This window comes from Eubalaena glacialis, chromosome 7 (assembly GCF_028564815.1).
Source record: "Eubalaena glacialis isolate mEubGla1 chromosome 7, mEubGla1.1.hap2.+ XY, whole genome shotgun sequence".
Classification (NCBI taxonomy): Eukaryota; Metazoa; Chordata; class Mammalia; order Artiodactyla; family Balaenidae; genus Eubalaena; species Eubalaena glacialis.
Genome location: NC_083722.1, coordinates 76772805 through 76790372, shown reverse-complemented (window position 1 = coordinate 76790372; position 17568 = coordinate 76772805). Strand labels below are relative to the sequence as shown.

The window sequence follows — 17568 nt, the reverse complement described above, 5'->3', positions numbered from 1 at the left end:
GCAGGAGCCACAGAAGTAATGACAGAGAGTTGCAAAGTCAGCACAACGATAGCGGATCGACAAAGGGAGCTGCTGAGGCCCGGCTGGGGGTCCCTGCTCTCCTCAGGCCTCCTGAATCCTGACCCACACTGCCGGCGGGCACCGAGTTCAGGGCTGACACCTGGGAGCAGAGAGAAGGGCCCTGCAGTCTGGCTCCCAGGACATCTAGTTCATGAGGTCATCTTCAGCGTCTATGGTCGCTGACCACTGGGCTCTTGGGGCTGTGGCAGGGGTGGCAGAACTATTGTCCTGCCAGCATTGCCCAGTGGCTCCTCCTCACGGCCCTACAGCCGCCTGAGGAGCTTTCCCCAGCCCCTCTCCTCCAGACTTCCACCTCATCCCCCAATACTTGGAGTTTTGTGGGACGAACAACTCAAAGTAGGAAATTCTGAGGTTGCTCAAGAGGCCCCTGAGGGACAGCTGGGGACTTGGAGGGACCCAGAGTCATCATACAGAATTTCGAATTAAAGGAATCTAGGAAATCTTCAGGTTCACCCCATTTCCACTCTAGAGGACGGGAAAAGGAGGCCCCAGTTGGGCGGACTTTGCTGAGGGTGACCAGCCAGCTGGCAGCCCGTGGCTCTCCCTTGAGAAGCCCAGGATACTCCAGACGGTGGGCTGGGCTCTGGAATTCCACTGGCTGCCCCTCAGGGCTCTGTGTCCCTGGGCCTGGGGCAGCTCTGGACCTCAGCATTTGTGTTGTTGATCTGAGCCCTCATGGGCCTCATCTGGAATGGGAGCTGGACAGAAGCCAGAAAAAGCAGAAACCCCTTGGAAAGGAGTGGGTGGAGGCCCATCAACCTTTGCCGAAAGGGCCAGTGGCTCCCCAAAGTGCAAGTTCATCTCCACACGCCCTGTAACGTCACATTTTAACTGGGCCCCTAGACAAGGCCCAGGGAAGGCGTTCTGAAGGGGTAATTCCAGGCATCAGTGTGAGGAGGCAGTGGGCTGCTATTCCTGGCCCCTGAAATCACAGCTTCTGGGCAGTGGCCGTCTCTGCTTTGGGGAAATATGCCTGCTCTCAGAGGTTCCAAACTCCCAGCTGGGAAATCCAGTGGAGGATGGAGGCCTGGGAACTGCCTCCTGAGGCCCTGACCCCAATAGGTGACCCACAGCTCCTGGCAGGACTTCTTCAGGACCCCAAGTCCATATATATTTCATGTATTTCTTTCACATGTTCGTGTTAAGTGATAATTTGGGATATCCAGAACCAAATCCCAACAGGCTTTGGCCATCAGCCACCCAGCCTGATGGGAGTATTTACATGAGGTGGTTAAGCACATAGATGCTGACTCCAGATAGCATGGGTTCAAATCCCAGCTCCGCCACTTAAAAGATGAGTGATTTTGGACAAATTACCTAACCTCGGCTGTAAGTAGTCATGATAAAAGTATCCCCCAGGGCTGTTGGGAGCATACATTTAGTTAATTCAACAAAGGCACTTAGAACAGTTCCTGGCTACAGGAAGCACTGGGGCAGCTGCAGCTGTTGCGGGTCATTCCTATACGTGCTGCCGGAGTGTCCTTTGGTCTCTGGACCTGTAGGGGAAGCTGTGTGCACGGGACACCCAGGACACTCAGAGGGCATGGGGCCAGGCAGCTGCAGAGAACAGGGTGGGGTGGGGGCAGAGTTGGTGCTGGCTCCCACCCAGCCTCCTGGTCTGCTGTGACTCCTGAGCCCTTCTGAGGAGCAACATCTTGGGTTGCCTCCCTGCCACACCCCCCTCCCCCAAAGCAGCCAGCCTGGGCTGGACATAGCCTCTCTTTAATGGAAGTCATGAGTGCTTCGACATAGGAGACCAGCTTGGACAGGGAGGTGTGGCCTGGGCAATAGCTCAGGCTCCTCCTCTGCCATGGTCCCAAGGGAGGATGGGTGTGCTGGCTGGGGGCTCAGAAGATGTCGGGGACGATGTAGTCAGTGTGAACACCGTCAATCAGCCCATCCCCGTTGTTGTGGATGAACCAGCAGGTCACCTCAGCCCCATGCCGGGGGTCTTTGCTGTAGTCTTTTTGCAAGCCCCTGAGGAGAGACAAGCCAGCTGGGGTCACCTTTTGGGTCTGACAGGGCTGCACCGCCCCAGGAAGCCCACCTCAACCCTGTGACACCTGGAGGAAGGCCTGGAGCAACGATGGGGAAGGCCAAGGGCAGAGATGCTGGGAGAGCAGCCCACCCACCTGGTGACCGTCAGCCGGCGTTTCTTCACCACCATTGTGGCGTCTGTCTTTGTGGGGTCAGAGCCTGGGTGGAGGTCAAACACTTTATAATCAAAGGGGTGGAAGAATTGTCCTGGAAAGGCATATGGGAGACAGCAGTTACCATCGGGGGCCTTGCTGCCTTGTACTCAGTAGGTGCTCACTGGAGGCTTAGAGAGTTGCTTAAACAATTGGTTTTCAAGGGCTTGACTGTTTCTGATAAATTTTGGCCTCAAAAGCCACCTTTAGTTCACTTGCTATAAAGAAGCAGATATATTGCCTGGTGGTTGTACCTCCTGTCTTTTTGGACCAATTCCAAAGGAATCTGGCTGGGGAGAGAGGGTTGAGGGGTAGAGAACAGGGTCTGCAGGAAGGCCACAAGGAGAAGCAGTGTGGCCGATGACCCATGCCACTCAGGAGGTCTCTGGGAGTCCACTGGACCTTTCCATTTGCTAATCGGACCTCTCCTTACTCGCTCCCAGGCTCACTTAACCTTTAGCTTCATTGTGTTTGGTTGCAGCCTTTTTGCGGGACAAGCCTTCACCGGGACCCTCTTTGGAACTCTGAGCCTTGTAGGCCACGTTGGAGGTGGGCCTATCCTGGTGACCCGCTGCAAAGCTGACCCAGGGTAAGTCCTCTGGTTTCAACACCCCACCCCACAGCTCTGCCCGCCTAGCCAGCCGTACCCAGCAGCCCGTGTGTCCGTGCCGACATCCGGTGACTATCCAGCACGTAGAAGCCAAGGAAGTCCTGGTGGATGGCACTCCCCTTCCATACCCGGTGCAGGACGACCTCGAAGGTGCCCCCGTCCTCCACGGACACCACCAGGTTCTTCTTCCTGTTGATGGTCACCACCACCCTGTGGGACCAGGTGCCATGAGGGCAGGTGCGGCTGCACTGCGCCCCCTCCATTCAGCTGCTCTTGTCCTTGAGACCCAGCTCTTATGAACCCCTCTCCCCGCAGGGGTTGACGGTTACCTGCTCCATGCTCCTTCCCACTTGTTGCTATTGTGTATGGGGCCCTTACAATGTGCTAGGCCCTGTGCTAAGCCCTCCACGCAAACTGCATCATTCAATTCCCACTCTGATCCTGTGAGGACTGAGGCTCAGAGAGGTTAAAAAACTTGCTCAAGGTCACACAGCTGGTGAGTGGCAGAGCCAGGACTTGGACTCCAGCCTGTCTATTATGAGTCTGTGTTCTTTGACTCCCACTTATCATCTGTGTCCTCCATACCGGACTCTGCCCACCTCTTCCTATAGTTCTGCTGCCCAGCATTGGGCTCTGGTGCTCAGCAGAGTTTGTTGAACGAATGAATGAGTGAAGGAAGGAACAAACACAAAACAAGGCATACTAAGACAGGGGCTGAAAGAGAAACCTAGAGAACGCTGGAGTTCAGCAGAGGAAGGGACTAGGATGGCTTCAGGGAAGAGGTGGCCAATGCGCTGGGCCTGGGAGGATGAGTCGGCTTGGTTTGGCGGAGACAGGGGTGGACTGCAGGGTGAGGGTGCCACGGGAGCACAGGCATCCAGGCAGCTGGGCCCGGAGCACGTGTCCAGCAATCAAGGGAAATTGGGAGTCAGGGGTGGGGAATGGTCCACGGGGCCCGACATGTCTGCACAGCCTACGTGGAGGCCACGTGGACATCACACACTGACACAGCTCGGGGAATGGGGGCCCAGCAGGCTCGGGCAGCAGAGCTGGCTCTGGGGCTTCGTGCCTTGGTCTTCACCACACCCACCCCCGCCTCCCTTCCCAGGCCCCGGCCCCAGCCCGGTTACTCATTCTGCCGCAGTGAGGCCTGGTCCCTCCAGGAGAATATGGGTCCGCCGGAGCCAGGGTTCAGCGTAATGTTCTGAGGAGTCACTTCCAGCTGGAAGTCTGTTGCGGGGTTTGCGATCCCCAGCCGCCCGAAGTACGTGCCCTCATGCTTCCCAGGGCTCCTGGCCTCGTTGCTGATGAGCTGGCCATTCACTGAGAAGCCTGCAGTGGGGTGAGGGGCCATCCGGGTCAGGGCGGCCCAGCTCTCCCTAGAACCCCACCAGCCGGTCTTTGCTCCTGCCGCCCCCATGCCCACCCTCTTTGGGCTCTGAGGGCCTCACCACCCAAGGGGAGGGGCCTTCAGGACAGGTGCAGGCCACTCACAGCACCGCCTCCCTCCCCTCCCGCCACACTAACTCTCTGAGACTTAGCCCTCGGTTCTGGGCCCTGAAGGAGGTGTCGCCTCCCCGAGGACAGGCCTTGGGCCTGCTCCTTCTCTGTGGACCCAGGCCCTGACACAGGGCAGGTCACAGTAGGTGCTGCAGGTGGGCCTCTCCACAGAAGCCTCCTCTGAACTGAGCAGCCAAAAGCCCCCTCCCTCTCTTCACTATCCCAACACAGCACATCTCATGCTCGGAAATTGTCAGCTAAGAATTTGTTCACCTGTTTATCTCCCTTCCCTAAACTCCACGAGAGCAAGGACTTTGTCTCGGTTCCCACTGTGTCCCCAGACCTTAGGATGTGCTCAACAAATATTAGCAGATGGCCTGCCTGGACTGGGAGGGGGGGAGAAGTGGCCGATAGATGGAGAGGGCGTTGCTCCCATCACCTGAGCCCTGCTGGGGAGGTGGGCTCCAAGACCCCTGCAGCCATGTGGGGGGCGGGGGAGGGGGTGTGGCAGGGCCACTGCATCATTTATAGGATTCAGTACAAAATGAAAACGAGGGGCCCCTCATTCAAAAATTGTTAAGAATTTCAAGATGCAACAGCAGAGCATTAAATCAACCATGGAATCCTTCCAAGGGCAGGGTTCTGTGCACCTGCACAGGTCACATGCCCAAGAAGCAGGCCCTGTATAGGGCCCAGGCAGGTGGATGGGGCATGAAGGGGGCAGGCTGAGTCCAGCCAGGTGGTGGGTACATAGGGTGAGGGGAGTGGAGGCCACAGCCACCGTCCTTCCTGTTCATGGCTGAACGTTGAGGACAGAGGAGCCCAGGCCCCACCCTCTCTGGCAGAGGGCGTGATGTCACCCATACCTGTGTCAGGGTCCTGCACCAGGCTCAGGACCACACCAGGCTCCTCGTTGATATTGAAGCACAGAGTGTCCTCTTTCTGGGGTACGTGGATGAGGAAGTGGGGGTCAGTGTCCACTGGGGACACAGCATGGAGTCTATTAGACTGAGTATTAGGCACATGGGGCCAGCTGGGGAGAAGGGTTCAGTCAGGCAGGGGTGTCCCTCAGACCCTCCCAAGGACTCACCGCCAGTCACTTGGTTTGGCAACTGCTGGACCTCGGAGCTAGGGCGCGTCGGAGAAGGCTGGGAGGCCAACAGCACGAAGGCTGACGGGCAAGAGTGAATGGCGCTTAGAAGGGAGGCAGCTGGGCCTTCCCTGGAGCTGCTGCCTCCTTTTCTGAGGCCCCCGCCACCCAAACGGGCTGGCCTGAGGCCACAGGGGCCGGAGTGGACACAGAGCCTTTGACGCCTCTCGGGATGTGGGAACGGAAGTTTGGCCCAGCACAGTGGCCTGGCCCCCTCTCGGTCTCCTGTCCTGGGAACCGGGAGGGGCTGGTGGCATAGGGGTGGGGAGGCCAGGCCAGGTCAGGGGGAGCGTTTTGATGGTTCCCAGTGAGAGGCAGCGAGGAACGCTGGAGCAGAGGAAGAAAGCCTTAGGCTATCATTTCCTCATCAGGCAGATAGGTGATGACCCAGGCTTTGCTCAGGACTGAATGCACAGCCTGAGAGGTGGCCATGTGTGGAGTAGAGGGGTAGAGACCTGCGTCATCAGGATGGCTGCCACTTACTCTTTCTGGGTCCCACCGTCTCTGTAGAGGACAACGATAGAGGACAACGTCACCCTCCCCACTCCACACGAAAGGCACGCACCTCATTCCCCAAGTGCAGCTGGGCCCGGAGGCCAATCAGGCCTGGGCCCGCCCTCCTCCTGGGGGTCCCAGTCCTCTTCCTGGGGGTCCCAGCCCTCCTGGTAGATGAACGCTCACACGTAGGGCCCCCAAGGAGGCCGGGGAGTGGAGGGGTTCAAGCTGAGCGAGAGCTCCCCGAGCACACAGGAGGCAGCAACTAGTTTGCAGCAAAGTAGGGAAGGGCATCTCGGGGAAGGAAGAGACCAAGAAAGGGTGGAGCAGGGCAGGGGGGCAGGGTGCTGTGTGCCCGGCGGCTGGAGCACGTGCCACTTGCCCAGCCACCCGGAGCCCCTTGCGAAAATCAATGTGATTTAAAAACTCACCCAAAGGAAGAGAATCTGGAAAGGAGAGAAAGGAAAGAGAATTAACGCCCAGGAGATTTTTGGCTCTCAGAAGCCTCCCCATGCCCACAGCCTCCCCTCTGCAAGCCCATACCGTCCAGGGGCTTGTCAATGAGGGGCTCCAGGCCGTCTTGGTCCGCCATGCCCCTGATGGTCATGGAGGTCAGCGGGGTCACAAACTGATAGGCCAGTGACATCTTCAGGGCCTTGGCTGACACGTTGGCCTTCTCTGCCCCCTCCAACTTCATCCTGCCAGACAGACACTGGCTCCAAGCCCGCAGCTTGGATGACAATGGACTTGCACTCCCTCGTCCTTTCCTTCCTTTGTTCACTCTTTCAACAAACGTTTACAAAGCCCCTGCAGTGGCCCCGCCCAGGGGCTGTCTTCAAGGACCTCATGATTTAAAGGCCTCCCTCAGAGAAAACCTGGAGGTCTGGCAGGGCTGGGGGATGTGCCTCAGAAATACACAGAGAATTCAATAGCTGTGAGATCCTGGCAAGTGGTCTAACCTCTCTGAACCTCGGTTTGCTCGGCACGTTGTGAGGATTAAATGAGTGTGTCTGGACACAGCAGCCCCGCAGTAAAGGGAAGCCTCCCCCGCAGCGGCTCAGTGGGGGCAAAAGGGGCTGCCCTGTGCCTCCAGCGGGCCCTGACCACACTACTGACTGCCTGGTTGATATTAACTCAGGAAGCAAAGGCAGAGGCCAGTAAATCTGACCTGCTTGCAACCTCCAAGGCCTAGAACCGCCCCTCCGTAGTCCAAAGGCCCAGGGCGTGGGGGTGCTCTGGGGTGGTCGTGCCCCTCCACCCCCCAGGCAGCCGCTGGGCTGGTACCGCTTGGCCAGCAGCTCCTGGATGGTGAGGTAGGCCCACAGGCGTTCGACGTGGTTCTCCAGCATGTGGCCCCGCTCTCGGAGCAGTTTCTTCATCTCTTCCTCGTCCACCAGGCAGGTCGTCTTGAATTCTTGGCCCTCCTGAGGGAGGCGAGGGAGAGAGAGGCTGTGCGCCATGAGGGGCTCTGGGGGAGCCCGATGTTGTCTGGTCTCTGCAGCTCCGTTCTGAGCATCCTACCCCCTGCCTTTCCTGAGCCTGCTCTCCTCGTCCTCTTCCATCCGTTCCTTCCACAAAAGTTGCTAAGCACACTCTGTGAGCCAAGTTGGGCCAGGCCCTGGGCATCCCAGGGATGGAGGATCAGGCCCTGCCCTCATGGAGTTACTCTCTCTGGGGGATGCCAGCAGGCACCCAGCCGATCCACCACGTAGCTGTTTCCACCACGCCTCACTCCTCCGGATGCCCACCGCGGCCCCGTGCACCATTCAGCTTGCCACAGCTCACAAATGCGCCTTCTCTCCCCAGCTACAGTAATGGGGGCACCTCTTCCCAAGCGCATCCCATGAACCAGGCACTGCATAAGCCTATTATGTGGATTATTTCATTTACTCCACACAACTCTCCAGTACACTGTTACTCCCAGGGTACAGAAAGGCCTAGAGAACTGGACCCATTTGATCAACGTCACCCAGCTGCAGCCAGGGTCTAGCTCAGCTTTCCTCACTCAGAGCCGGAGTCCTGAACCCTCAACTACACTGCACGGCTAGAGTCCAGGTCTCCGTGACACCCCCCCCAACACACACACCTCAGTGTGCACACACACACAGGCCCTGCACCGTGGTGCAAAGCTGCATGTGCAGTAGGTGCTCAGGAAATAGTTGTCACTTGAGAAGAAAGAGGCTGGCCTCTCACCCTCTCACACTTTGGGAGGAATGATGTGAGGAATAACAGGTGGACCAGTTGGATACAAGGGACTACAGCTAATCAAGGCCCTGTTGGCCCCACTCTAGCCTGCCCTCAGGATGCCTTCATTGGAAGAATGCTCAGCCCTGGGGTGTGTGTGGCCTGCTGGGGTGAGGCACTGCTCTGGGGAAAGAGAGGCTGCTGGGGGCACAGGGGTGGGGAGCAGCGTAGGTTTGGAGTCTCTGGGTGCCTCTCCACCCTCCGCAGCCCTCTGTTTACCCCATAGGCTTGCACGTCCGCCTTGAAGCTGCTCAGTTTGTGGTCAGCGATGCGCCCGGCCACTATGATCTCCGAGCCTTCGTAGTACTGTTTATGGTGGTGCTGGGTCAGGGCCGAGACGGCATCCCCGGGGTACTGCAACTCCACATCCCTCAGCAGAGGGTTGGCTACCTGCTCGTAGAAACCCTGTGGGGATGGGGAGTGCAGCCTCAGAGCTGGTGGGTCGTCCTAGGCATCCAACAGGAAACCCACTCACAAAGTGGGGTGTCGGGATCCCTACTTTATAGAAGGAATTGCAGGCTCAGGGCTTAAGTAACTGGTTCGAAGTCACACAGCTAATTCGAACCCCACACCAGAGCTTTATCTGCTCTGGGCTGATGGGTACGTGGCTGCCAAGGCCATGCTCCCCATGACATGACTTTGGGAGCAGGGGGAGGAGGAGACCTGCAGCTGCTGGGTGGCATCATGGTCCTCGTAGATTCTCTGGACACGTCCGTTGTTCTCCAGGGACATGACCTCCAGGAATTTCAAGTCCACGTCATGGCCGAAGCCCAAGTTGTAGAGTGGGAACTTGCCCCTGATGGCATCTCGGACGTTCTTGAGGATTTGGGCACGATCCGTCACCCCTGCAGCCACACAGCCAGGTAGGGATGGGATGCTGGCTCACAGGTGTGTGGGGCACGAGGGGACTTTGGGGCACCCTCCCTGGGGGCCAAGACTCCCATCTCAGACCATCTCCAGTCCCCACTGGCATCTTGAGGCAACGCCTCTTGCTGGCTCACCTGGGTGACTGCAACAGCTGCTCACAGAGCTCCTCGAAGACTTTGCCCATCTACATGGATCCATCATGAGCAGATCTGATTCTGCTCTAAACCCATGGCTCCTCGCATGGCCTGTGAGGTCCTGCTGACCTTTCCACCCTGTTTCACCTACTCTGCATATGCCTACACTTCCCAGGCAGGCCCTGCCAGTGCACAAACCTTGTTTTGCTCAAGCTGTCCCTTCTGCCAGGGATCCCTTCCTGCTTCTCCTCCCCTCCTTCCAGATTGGGCTCAGGGGTCACTTCCTCCAAGAGGCCTTCTGAGACCCTGCCTGGGCCAGGTGCCCCTTGTCTGTGCTCCTTTGGCCTTCTGGCACCCTGTTCCTTCAGGGCCCTTGACAGAGCATCTGCTCCTGGGTCTGCCTCCCCCAGTGGACCCTGGGCTCCTTAAGGGCAAAGACGTGTCTTGTTCTCTTAGTGTCTCTCCTTGGTCCCTAGTCCTGTGCCTGGCACTCAGTTAGTGCTGAATCCGTAGTTCATTAAACTCAGCCTAGGGTCCTGCCCATCCTCCTGGGCCCTGTGCAACCCCGTGTCATGCAGAAACTTCCCCAGCTTCCCAACTCAGGACAGAACACCTTGGAGCTCCTGCAGACTTTGTGATCTGAACTCTGCTTTTAAACCAGTGCTTGGCTTTGCCCTTAGCCTTTCTGCCCCCGACAGCATCCCCATTGGTTGTATTTCCAAGTTCAGCTTGAATGCCTTTGGTAATGAAGAGATCACTACCTCCCAAGGTAGCCCTCGGGGCGGGCGTTTACCCTCTGTGGGCTCGCCATCTGTCAGCATGATGAGAATAGAGGCGTGGTTGCTGAGTTCTGGGAGGCTTCCGTGAGCTTTGTTCAAAATCTCAATTCCCTGGAGCAAACCTCCATTCAGGTTTGTAGCTGCAAAAGAGAGAAAGCAGATCAGTGTATGCCCTGAATCTGAGGGGACAGAGGTGACATCAAGGCGGCCCCAGACCCCTGCCCTTACACCCGGCCAGAGAGAAGTGCTGCACAAAGTTCCGAGCTGCGTCCAGATTGGCGGCAGATGCCTGCACCAGCGAGCCCCTCCAGGACTGCACTGCAGACCCAAAGAGGACCAGGTCGAAGTAGTCCCCTGGCCGCAAGTCCCCCAGGATTTTAAGGAGCGCCTCCTTGGTCTGTAAGGACAGGACAGTCAGTGGAGGGGCAGGGCCCCAGGATAGTGCCTTCTGTCATCTCCAGATACCCAGTTCAGAGGTCCACAGGGTAGAGGTACATGGTGGGCAAGTAGAAGGGGATGGACAGGACAGCCAGGTGGTGCCAGGAGAGGAGCATCCTACTGAGCTCTGGGATGTCTTGAGGGGGATGGAGAAGGCAAAGGGACCCAGTATGGGGAGGGGAAATGACCAGGAGTTCAAGGGGGTCAGGATTAAGACAGAGGACCCCAGGGGGCTGAGTTTCTAAAACTCTGATTGTCCAGCCATGCTTTCACTGCGCTATGGACAGGATACCCAGAGCACTGTGGGAGTGGGCTGTGCCCTGCTGCAAGCCATCTCCCGGGACCACTGTAATCATCCCTGCACGCCTAGGGTACAGGTCTCATCTTCCAAGCATGCCCCCTTGGTAAACCCCACAACCCTATGGGCGCTGCATTTTACTCCCATTTTTGCCGTTGAGGAGAAGTGAATGCACTTGCCCACGGTTGCACAGTGAGAAAGTGGCTGATTCCAGAGCCCCTGACCACTGGGATATCCTGTTAAATTACCCTGCCTCTGACCAGGAGCAGAAGTCCCAAACCCAGACTCTGGAGGCAAAACCAGGGTGGGATGGGTGATGGGGCTAAAGAAGCTCCTGCTGGCTAACTGTTTAGAGCCACAGTTTACCTGCTTCACTTTCTGGCCTTCCATGGAGGAGCTGATGTCAATCACAAAAACCACATTCTTGTTCAGGTTTGTCAGGTTTTGGGGAGCAAAGAAGTGGGCAAAGTGGTTATCGGCGACCTGAAACACAAAGGGACAAGTGAGGCCTCTCTCTCAAGCACCCTGCCCACCCTCTGAGTCTTGGGCAAGAAGCTTCCAGCTCACCAGGAGGTCACAGGCCTTGTCCCTATTGACATCGTAGGTCACCTTGAAGTCCCCATTCAGCAAGGTCGTAGAGCATGTGGGGCAGGATTGCTGCTGGCCCACCGTGGGATGGAAAAGCACATGACCCTGGAACCATCGAAGGTGTGAGGCATTACTGGTTTGCAGCGACAGCGTAAGATGTGTGTGTGTGTGTGTGTGTGTGTGGTGCACAGGCATAAGAATGAGTCTAGTGGGCCCCTTGCCCTGCTGCTGAGAGTACACACCTGTGGGTGGTAGGAGAGAAGACCTGTTTCTTTGCTCACATGCTTCTGAATCATTGGGATTTTCTATAAGTATCATCACTTTGGATACACAATAAAAACAGAATAATAGCAGCATGAGAAGCATCGGTCAACTCACACTGTCTAGTGAAAAAAGCGACACTTTGCTGGAAAATGAAACCTGCCTGGATAGACAAAGAGAAGGAAGAGCCCAGAGTGGGAGCTGTGGTCTGTTTGGACTTGGTGCTGGTGTTCAGGGAAATTGGGGGTGGTTTGTACTCGATACATTTCTACACTTCTGTTCTTTCCACATTTTCTTTAAAGATGCTTTTATTTTTACTTTTTGTTTGTTTGTTATAAAAGTAAAATATGCTCATTAAAAAAAAATTTGAAAAGAATTATTAGGAAGACAAAGACCATCCCCTTGGTCCCCTACTGAAAGCAAGCATGTTTGCTAACACTCTGGGGTATCATATTTTGTTTCAAAGGAACCCCTTCAAAACTATAGGAAACATTTCTTTTAAGTGAATTGTTACGGAGTCACTACCAAAGGTGGGTGGGGAATAAACAGTTTGCTCCTGGCTCCAGTTGAGGGCAAGTTAGGAAGCAGGGCACTAGCTGGGTATCACCCACTCATATGCCACACTCCTCAGGACCTGGGGTAGGGGCAAGCAGGGGGCTTCTGGGATTCCCACAGATGGGTGGGAAGTGACAAGTGGCAAGTGGCTGGGTAGGCCAAAGGCCTTTCCAAACTTCATCATGTTTCTAAGAACACTGGGGCTTGGAATCCTGAGGTTTGCACATGTGCCCTATATTTCCATGAATGCTTTCCCGTTGGGATGAGACAGGCAAAGAGGAAACTGAGGCTTAAGCAAGCCAGCAACTCACCCCAGGCCAGGCAGCCGTTGTAGGCGCCCTCCCCAGCCTCAGCACACAGGCTCTTGCCAAGCGGTTCTGAGAATCAGGAGTGCTAAGTTCCCCTCTCTCTCTCCCTTAGGGTGGCCTGCAGCCCTTGTCTGCAGCCATGCTGAGAAGTCTCTGAGGGCTCAGCCATCCCACGCACCTCTTTCCCCGAGAAGGACTTCTTGATGAGCTGGGCGGCCAGTTCCTTGCGGAGGAAGGAGGCCTGGGCATCCAGCTTGCTGATCCCCCGGGGCTCAAAGATGTCCACGTCGATCTGTGGCATTGAAGCAGTTCCTGTACCAAGGCTCCCATTTGGGAGCCATCATCAAGTCTCAGCCAAGAGCCAACGTATATCCTGACCACCTACTGTGTGCAGCACCCACCCAGCTCTCAGCACAGGGCCTGGTTGTAGGCACTCCAAAAATATTGGCCAAATGAAAGTGTGCATGCCTGAGCCCCTCAACTCGGCCACCACTAAGGTGCCAGTAACAACTGCAGCCCCTCAGGCTGCCCAGGACTTCCTGGTTTACAAACTCCCTGGACATTCAATATCTCTCATGATCCTTGCAGCAGTTCTGGGACACGCAAAACCCCCATTTGACAGATGAGCAAGCCAAGGCTCAGAAGGAGGAGGAGGTTGGAGGGTTCAGGGAGCTCCCTGCCCACGAACAGCCATCAGAGCCCACCCTGAGGAGTCAGTCCCCTCCCTGTGTGCTCAGGCCCAGGGCTGCACACGGTGGGTGCCGAACCAACGCTCAGAGCTGCAGAGAGGGAGAGGCAGGAGCCCAGCTCCTGAGACCTGCCCCTGCATGTGGTCACCAGCGATCTACCTCAAAATGCTGCACCAGCTGCTTGGGCTTGACCTTGATGACGATGTCATACTGCATAAGCTTTCGCTTCAGCACCTCCTCGTAGGTCAGCCGGAACGTGGCCTTGCTCCGGGGACCGATGGTGACCTGGATGGCAAACTGCTCCATCATTCTCCCCGAGGCCCTGGATGTGCCACCAGTGGCAACAACAAACAGACAAATGGTAAGTGATATGGAGGTCCTTGTCACATAAAGCATGGCCCTCAGAGTCAGTTTCTCTTATTTTCGTGCTGCTCCCAGCTTTCCTTGACCCTCACCCTTGTCTTAGCTGGCTGGCCAGGGTCAGGGCCCCACTTCTCCAGAGGCCTCGTCCAGTGCCAGCAGTGGATTTGGGCAGTTTGCTCCCTTCCCATCAGCCTGGGCTGCCCTCCACCCAAGGCATCCATCCTGGCAGGGGAGGGCAGCACCAGGGATTGGGCCAGCAGGGCCCAGAACTCACCTGACAAGGCCGGCGTTCTCTCCTGAGATGGCCGCTTTCCGGTACTGCTTCCATGCAGTCACTTTGTCCTTTATGTCCCCGAGGAATGCATTTTCACCTGCTGTGCTACAGGGAGGAAGACGCCCTCAGGGAGGTGCCCCTCCCCGACCACACAGGGCCTTCATATTGGAGGTGCTCCCAGCCCAGGCACTAAGGAGGCCCTGTCCAGGTGAGCACTTGTGAGAGGGCATCTCCTGCCGGCCTCCCGCTGCCCCCAGAGCTGCTCAGGGAGGTGGGCAGCCACGGCCACAGAGTCCAGCAAGAAACCGTGGGTGCCAGCCTGTGCTCCTTGGGCCCTAGGCTGAAAACACACTGTCAGAGGCTCTAGTTTGCTCTCTAAGATGGGAGCCCAGAGCAGACCTAAAGGACTTTTCAGTCCTTCAGAGCTGGGGCCGGCCTGTGGCCCTTGGGGACAAGGGGATGGGCTGCACTGTTGGGCCACTCAGAGCCATGGTTTCGGGCTGGGCCTGGTGAGGCAGGCGGGGCACGCACATGGCAAAGTCGCTGATGAAGGCCGTCCTGGGGATTTCCACATCGAAGGCCACTTCCTTGGCTTCGTCGGCGTTGTTGACCACTTGGCTGGTGATGACACAGTGGGCAAAGCGAGAGGTGACTTTGCAGTTGACTTTCAAACTCCGGATGACCACGCCATCGACAGCCTAAAGTGGGACGTGCGGGAGGTGGCTGGGATGGGGGCTCAGCCACGGGAGACCTCGGCACCCATCTCTGACACAGGTGCTGTTCTCTATGCCTGAGGCCATGCCATGGGGCATGAGGGGGGTGGGCGAGCCCCCATTTGGAGGAGACGGGAGTCCCTCTGCCCAGGGGCACACCTCGAAGCCCAGGGGAAACAGACTGTAATAAAGGCCCACCACAGACCCCTTTGCTGAGATCCTCACTCACTGTGTCCAAAGCCGGTCGCTTCTGTAAAACAAAACCGGGACAAGTGTGAGGGTGAACACTCAGGGGACCAGGGCCTATCTGTTAAGGGATGGGAGTGGGACACAGCCTGTGTCCTCAACGCCTTGGCCTTGCCTCCCCCATGCTGCTGGGAGGTCCTCTCCATTCAGAGGAGGTCGAGGTGGGTGGGGAGAGCCCCGGTCTCTGGAGCCCCTTCCAGGCTCAGCTGCCTGTTTCTGGCCCAGGGGTTTACCCACATACCTTGCCGCCTTTGGGACTGCGTGTGGGTGAACCCTGAGCGGGTATGGCCTGCAGGGTGAGCAGGGACGCCAGGCACACACAGAGCAGCCCCCGAAGCCCCATCGTGCCGTGCATGGTCTCAAGGCTCCTGCTGCCTGTCACTTCACTCAGACCATTAATCAATAAAATGCTGGATAAACATGGATTAAACATTAGACAAGGTGAAGGCAAATATTACAATTTGGGGGATGAAAAATAGACAGTGAAAGCTTTCTCCTTAGGGGGATTCCCAGCTGTGCAAACTCCTGACCAGACTCAGACTGTGCCCCTTGGTTAGAGCTACACTCAGCCGGCGTGAATTGTGAAGACCCAGACAGCTCATTTAATCCCGGCTCCGTGGCACAGGGCCAGCACCAGTGATACTGCGGCAGGCATCAAGAAGCCACAGTTAAAAATGGATTTCTCAACTTCGTTAGGTGTTTCTTTCAAAATTCTTTAAGCATCAACAAACTTTTCAGACAGTCACACTTTGGCCAGGGAGGCAGATATGGTGGCTTAGAAAGGGTCTGCTCGCATCCTTGTTTCTGATGGCACCAACTCTAGCAGTTCTGCCAGAGGCGGTCTGGACAGTTCTGGGGATACGTAATGGGTGACACACCCTTTAGGCCAGTCAGCTTTGTAAAAAAGAGCAGAAGTAAGCCTCATCATTCCAGGATATAGTGGAGACAAAAGATGAATGCCATGCTTTCATGATGAAGGACAGAGTACGAGCCATGCGTCGCTCTCAGCCTTTTATGATCTAATTTTATCCTCAGGGTGTCCCTGGGACGTTGGTCCCACAGCAAATGAAAGAGCAGGTATTCAAACCCAAATCTTTCAGACTCCAAAGCCCAAGCCTATCATGTAATGACAGAAATGTCCTCTGCTTTATTAGGAAGAAAGAAGAAGCAGTCAAAGATCCAAGAGACCCATCTTGTAGCTGCAGTTTCTTAAGTTTTATGCACAAACCCTGTCTGTCCCCCACAAGCCACACACACTGGGCAGACATGGCCCCTGGTCAACCCACTCCGTGGCCCTGGTTGGGATGTACTGGCTGCTGTGACCCTGATATGGTGAGGGGGCCCAGAGGCTTCTTTGATCTCTGTTTGCTTGTCCTGGACTTTGTCTCACAGAGCAGCTTCTGGGAAAGGGCTTATTGTCCCCAGGCCAGAATACCCTTCTTGCCTGTCTTCTGGCCTTTGCGGGAGATGAGATGGATCAACATGAAACTGTACATTAAGGGTTCTGTTGATTTTCTGCACCAGTATCGACCAAGCGCTGTGTTGGGTTGGGTACAGTGCCAGGCACTAGGACACCACAGTGATGAAGCTCAAGTGCCTCCCTGTGTTCAGTGAGCTGATGCCTTGGAAAAAGGAGTCAGACAAGTCAAAGGAAGCCCAGTGAATCCCAAGAGTGGCCAGAGCTAAAGAGGAGCCTGAGGAAGCTGTAGAAATCTGGAAGGGGTGGAGCTCATCCCCTGCAGGGCCTTGGAGAAGCCTCCCAGAGGAGGTGCCTAGCAAATAGAGCGGCACTTGGGAAGGACGGGTGGGAAGGGGAGAAAGAGAAAAGCAGATGGGTAAGTGTGCAGCATGATTGGGGAAGGTGCAGGTGTCTGTGATGGGAGCAGCACCTGATGAAGAGGGTGGGGAAGGAGGCTGGGAAATGGCTTGGGACCAGCTGGCACAGGGGTCCCGTCTTTTGAGTAGGAAACACTAACAATATTTTGAGCAGGTGCATGGCAAGATCAAGACTGGGCTGTTGGGAGATGGCTAGCTCCAAGCCTGTGCTGTAGAGGTGATAGAAATGCACTTGTATTGCATGGCCGGGAGAAAGGGCATGGGCACTGCTAACAGTGACTAGCACCTGGCCCACTTCTCAGCATCTTTTGTGCCCTAGTTCGCTTACTGCTTACAGCTACCCCCAGGAAATGGATACTGTTATTGTTCCCATGTGACAGATGAAGAAGACTGGTTGACTCGCCCTGTGGATGTGTGTGTGTGTGGAGGGGGAGGGGGATGTGTGGACAGGAAGCAGCTGAAGTTGCTAAAGATTGAGCCTGGGGGTTTGAGAGGGTGGCCGTGCTGCTGGTGCCTGTGGGACAGCACGTAGGCCCAGACCTGCTCAGACCCCTCGGTCTGATATATCCAAACTGAACTCATGACCTTCCTTGCCCCCCACCACCAAGCCTGGTCTTCTTCCTCTTGTTGTCCATCCCAGTGAAGGCCACCACCATCCATCCATGCATCCAAGCCAGAAAGCTGGGTGGCATCCTGGATGGCTCCCTCCCCTAAACTCTCAACCTCCTCCCCACCCCATCTCCAACCCTCTAAATATCTTTTTGGTCCATTCACTTTTCTCCAAATCCCCAGTCACCACCGAGTCTACCACCCTCATCTCTCACCTAGATGGCTGCTCCCCTTACTTCCACTCTGCTCCCACAGTCTACCCCCTGGCAGCAGCCAGAGTCATTATTTTAAAAGGCTGATCTGCTCTAGGCCTTTCCCTGTCTAACATACTTCCAGGTCTT

At 56.3% G+C, this 17568-nt stretch overlaps 1 protein-coding gene across 1 annotated transcript; it reads right to left on the bottom strand.

Moving 5' to 3' along the window:
• Positions 1–1928: 1928 nt before the first annotated feature.
• Positions 1929–15137, bottom strand: ITIH1 (inter-alpha-trypsin inhibitor heavy chain 1). Its single transcript, XM_061195425.1, has 22 exons — positions 15024–15137; positions 14766–14786; positions 14355–14521; positions 13824–13928; positions 13346–13508; positions 12676–12789; positions 11353–11478; positions 11152–11268; positions 10278–10446; positions 10064–10189; positions 8933–9114; positions 8489–8674; positions 7310–7449; positions 6569–6723; positions 6457–6471; positions 6014–6034; positions 5471–5551; positions 5247–5360; positions 4011–4212; positions 2918–3090; positions 2214–2325; positions 1929–2058 (listed from the first exon to the last, which is right to left on the bottom strand). The coding sequence occupies exons 1-22, from the start codon at positions 15135–15137 to the stop codon at positions 1929–1931; spliced, it is 2733 nt and encodes a 910-aa protein (XP_061051408.1).
• Between the last annotated feature and the right edge of the window lie 2431 nt (positions 15138–17568).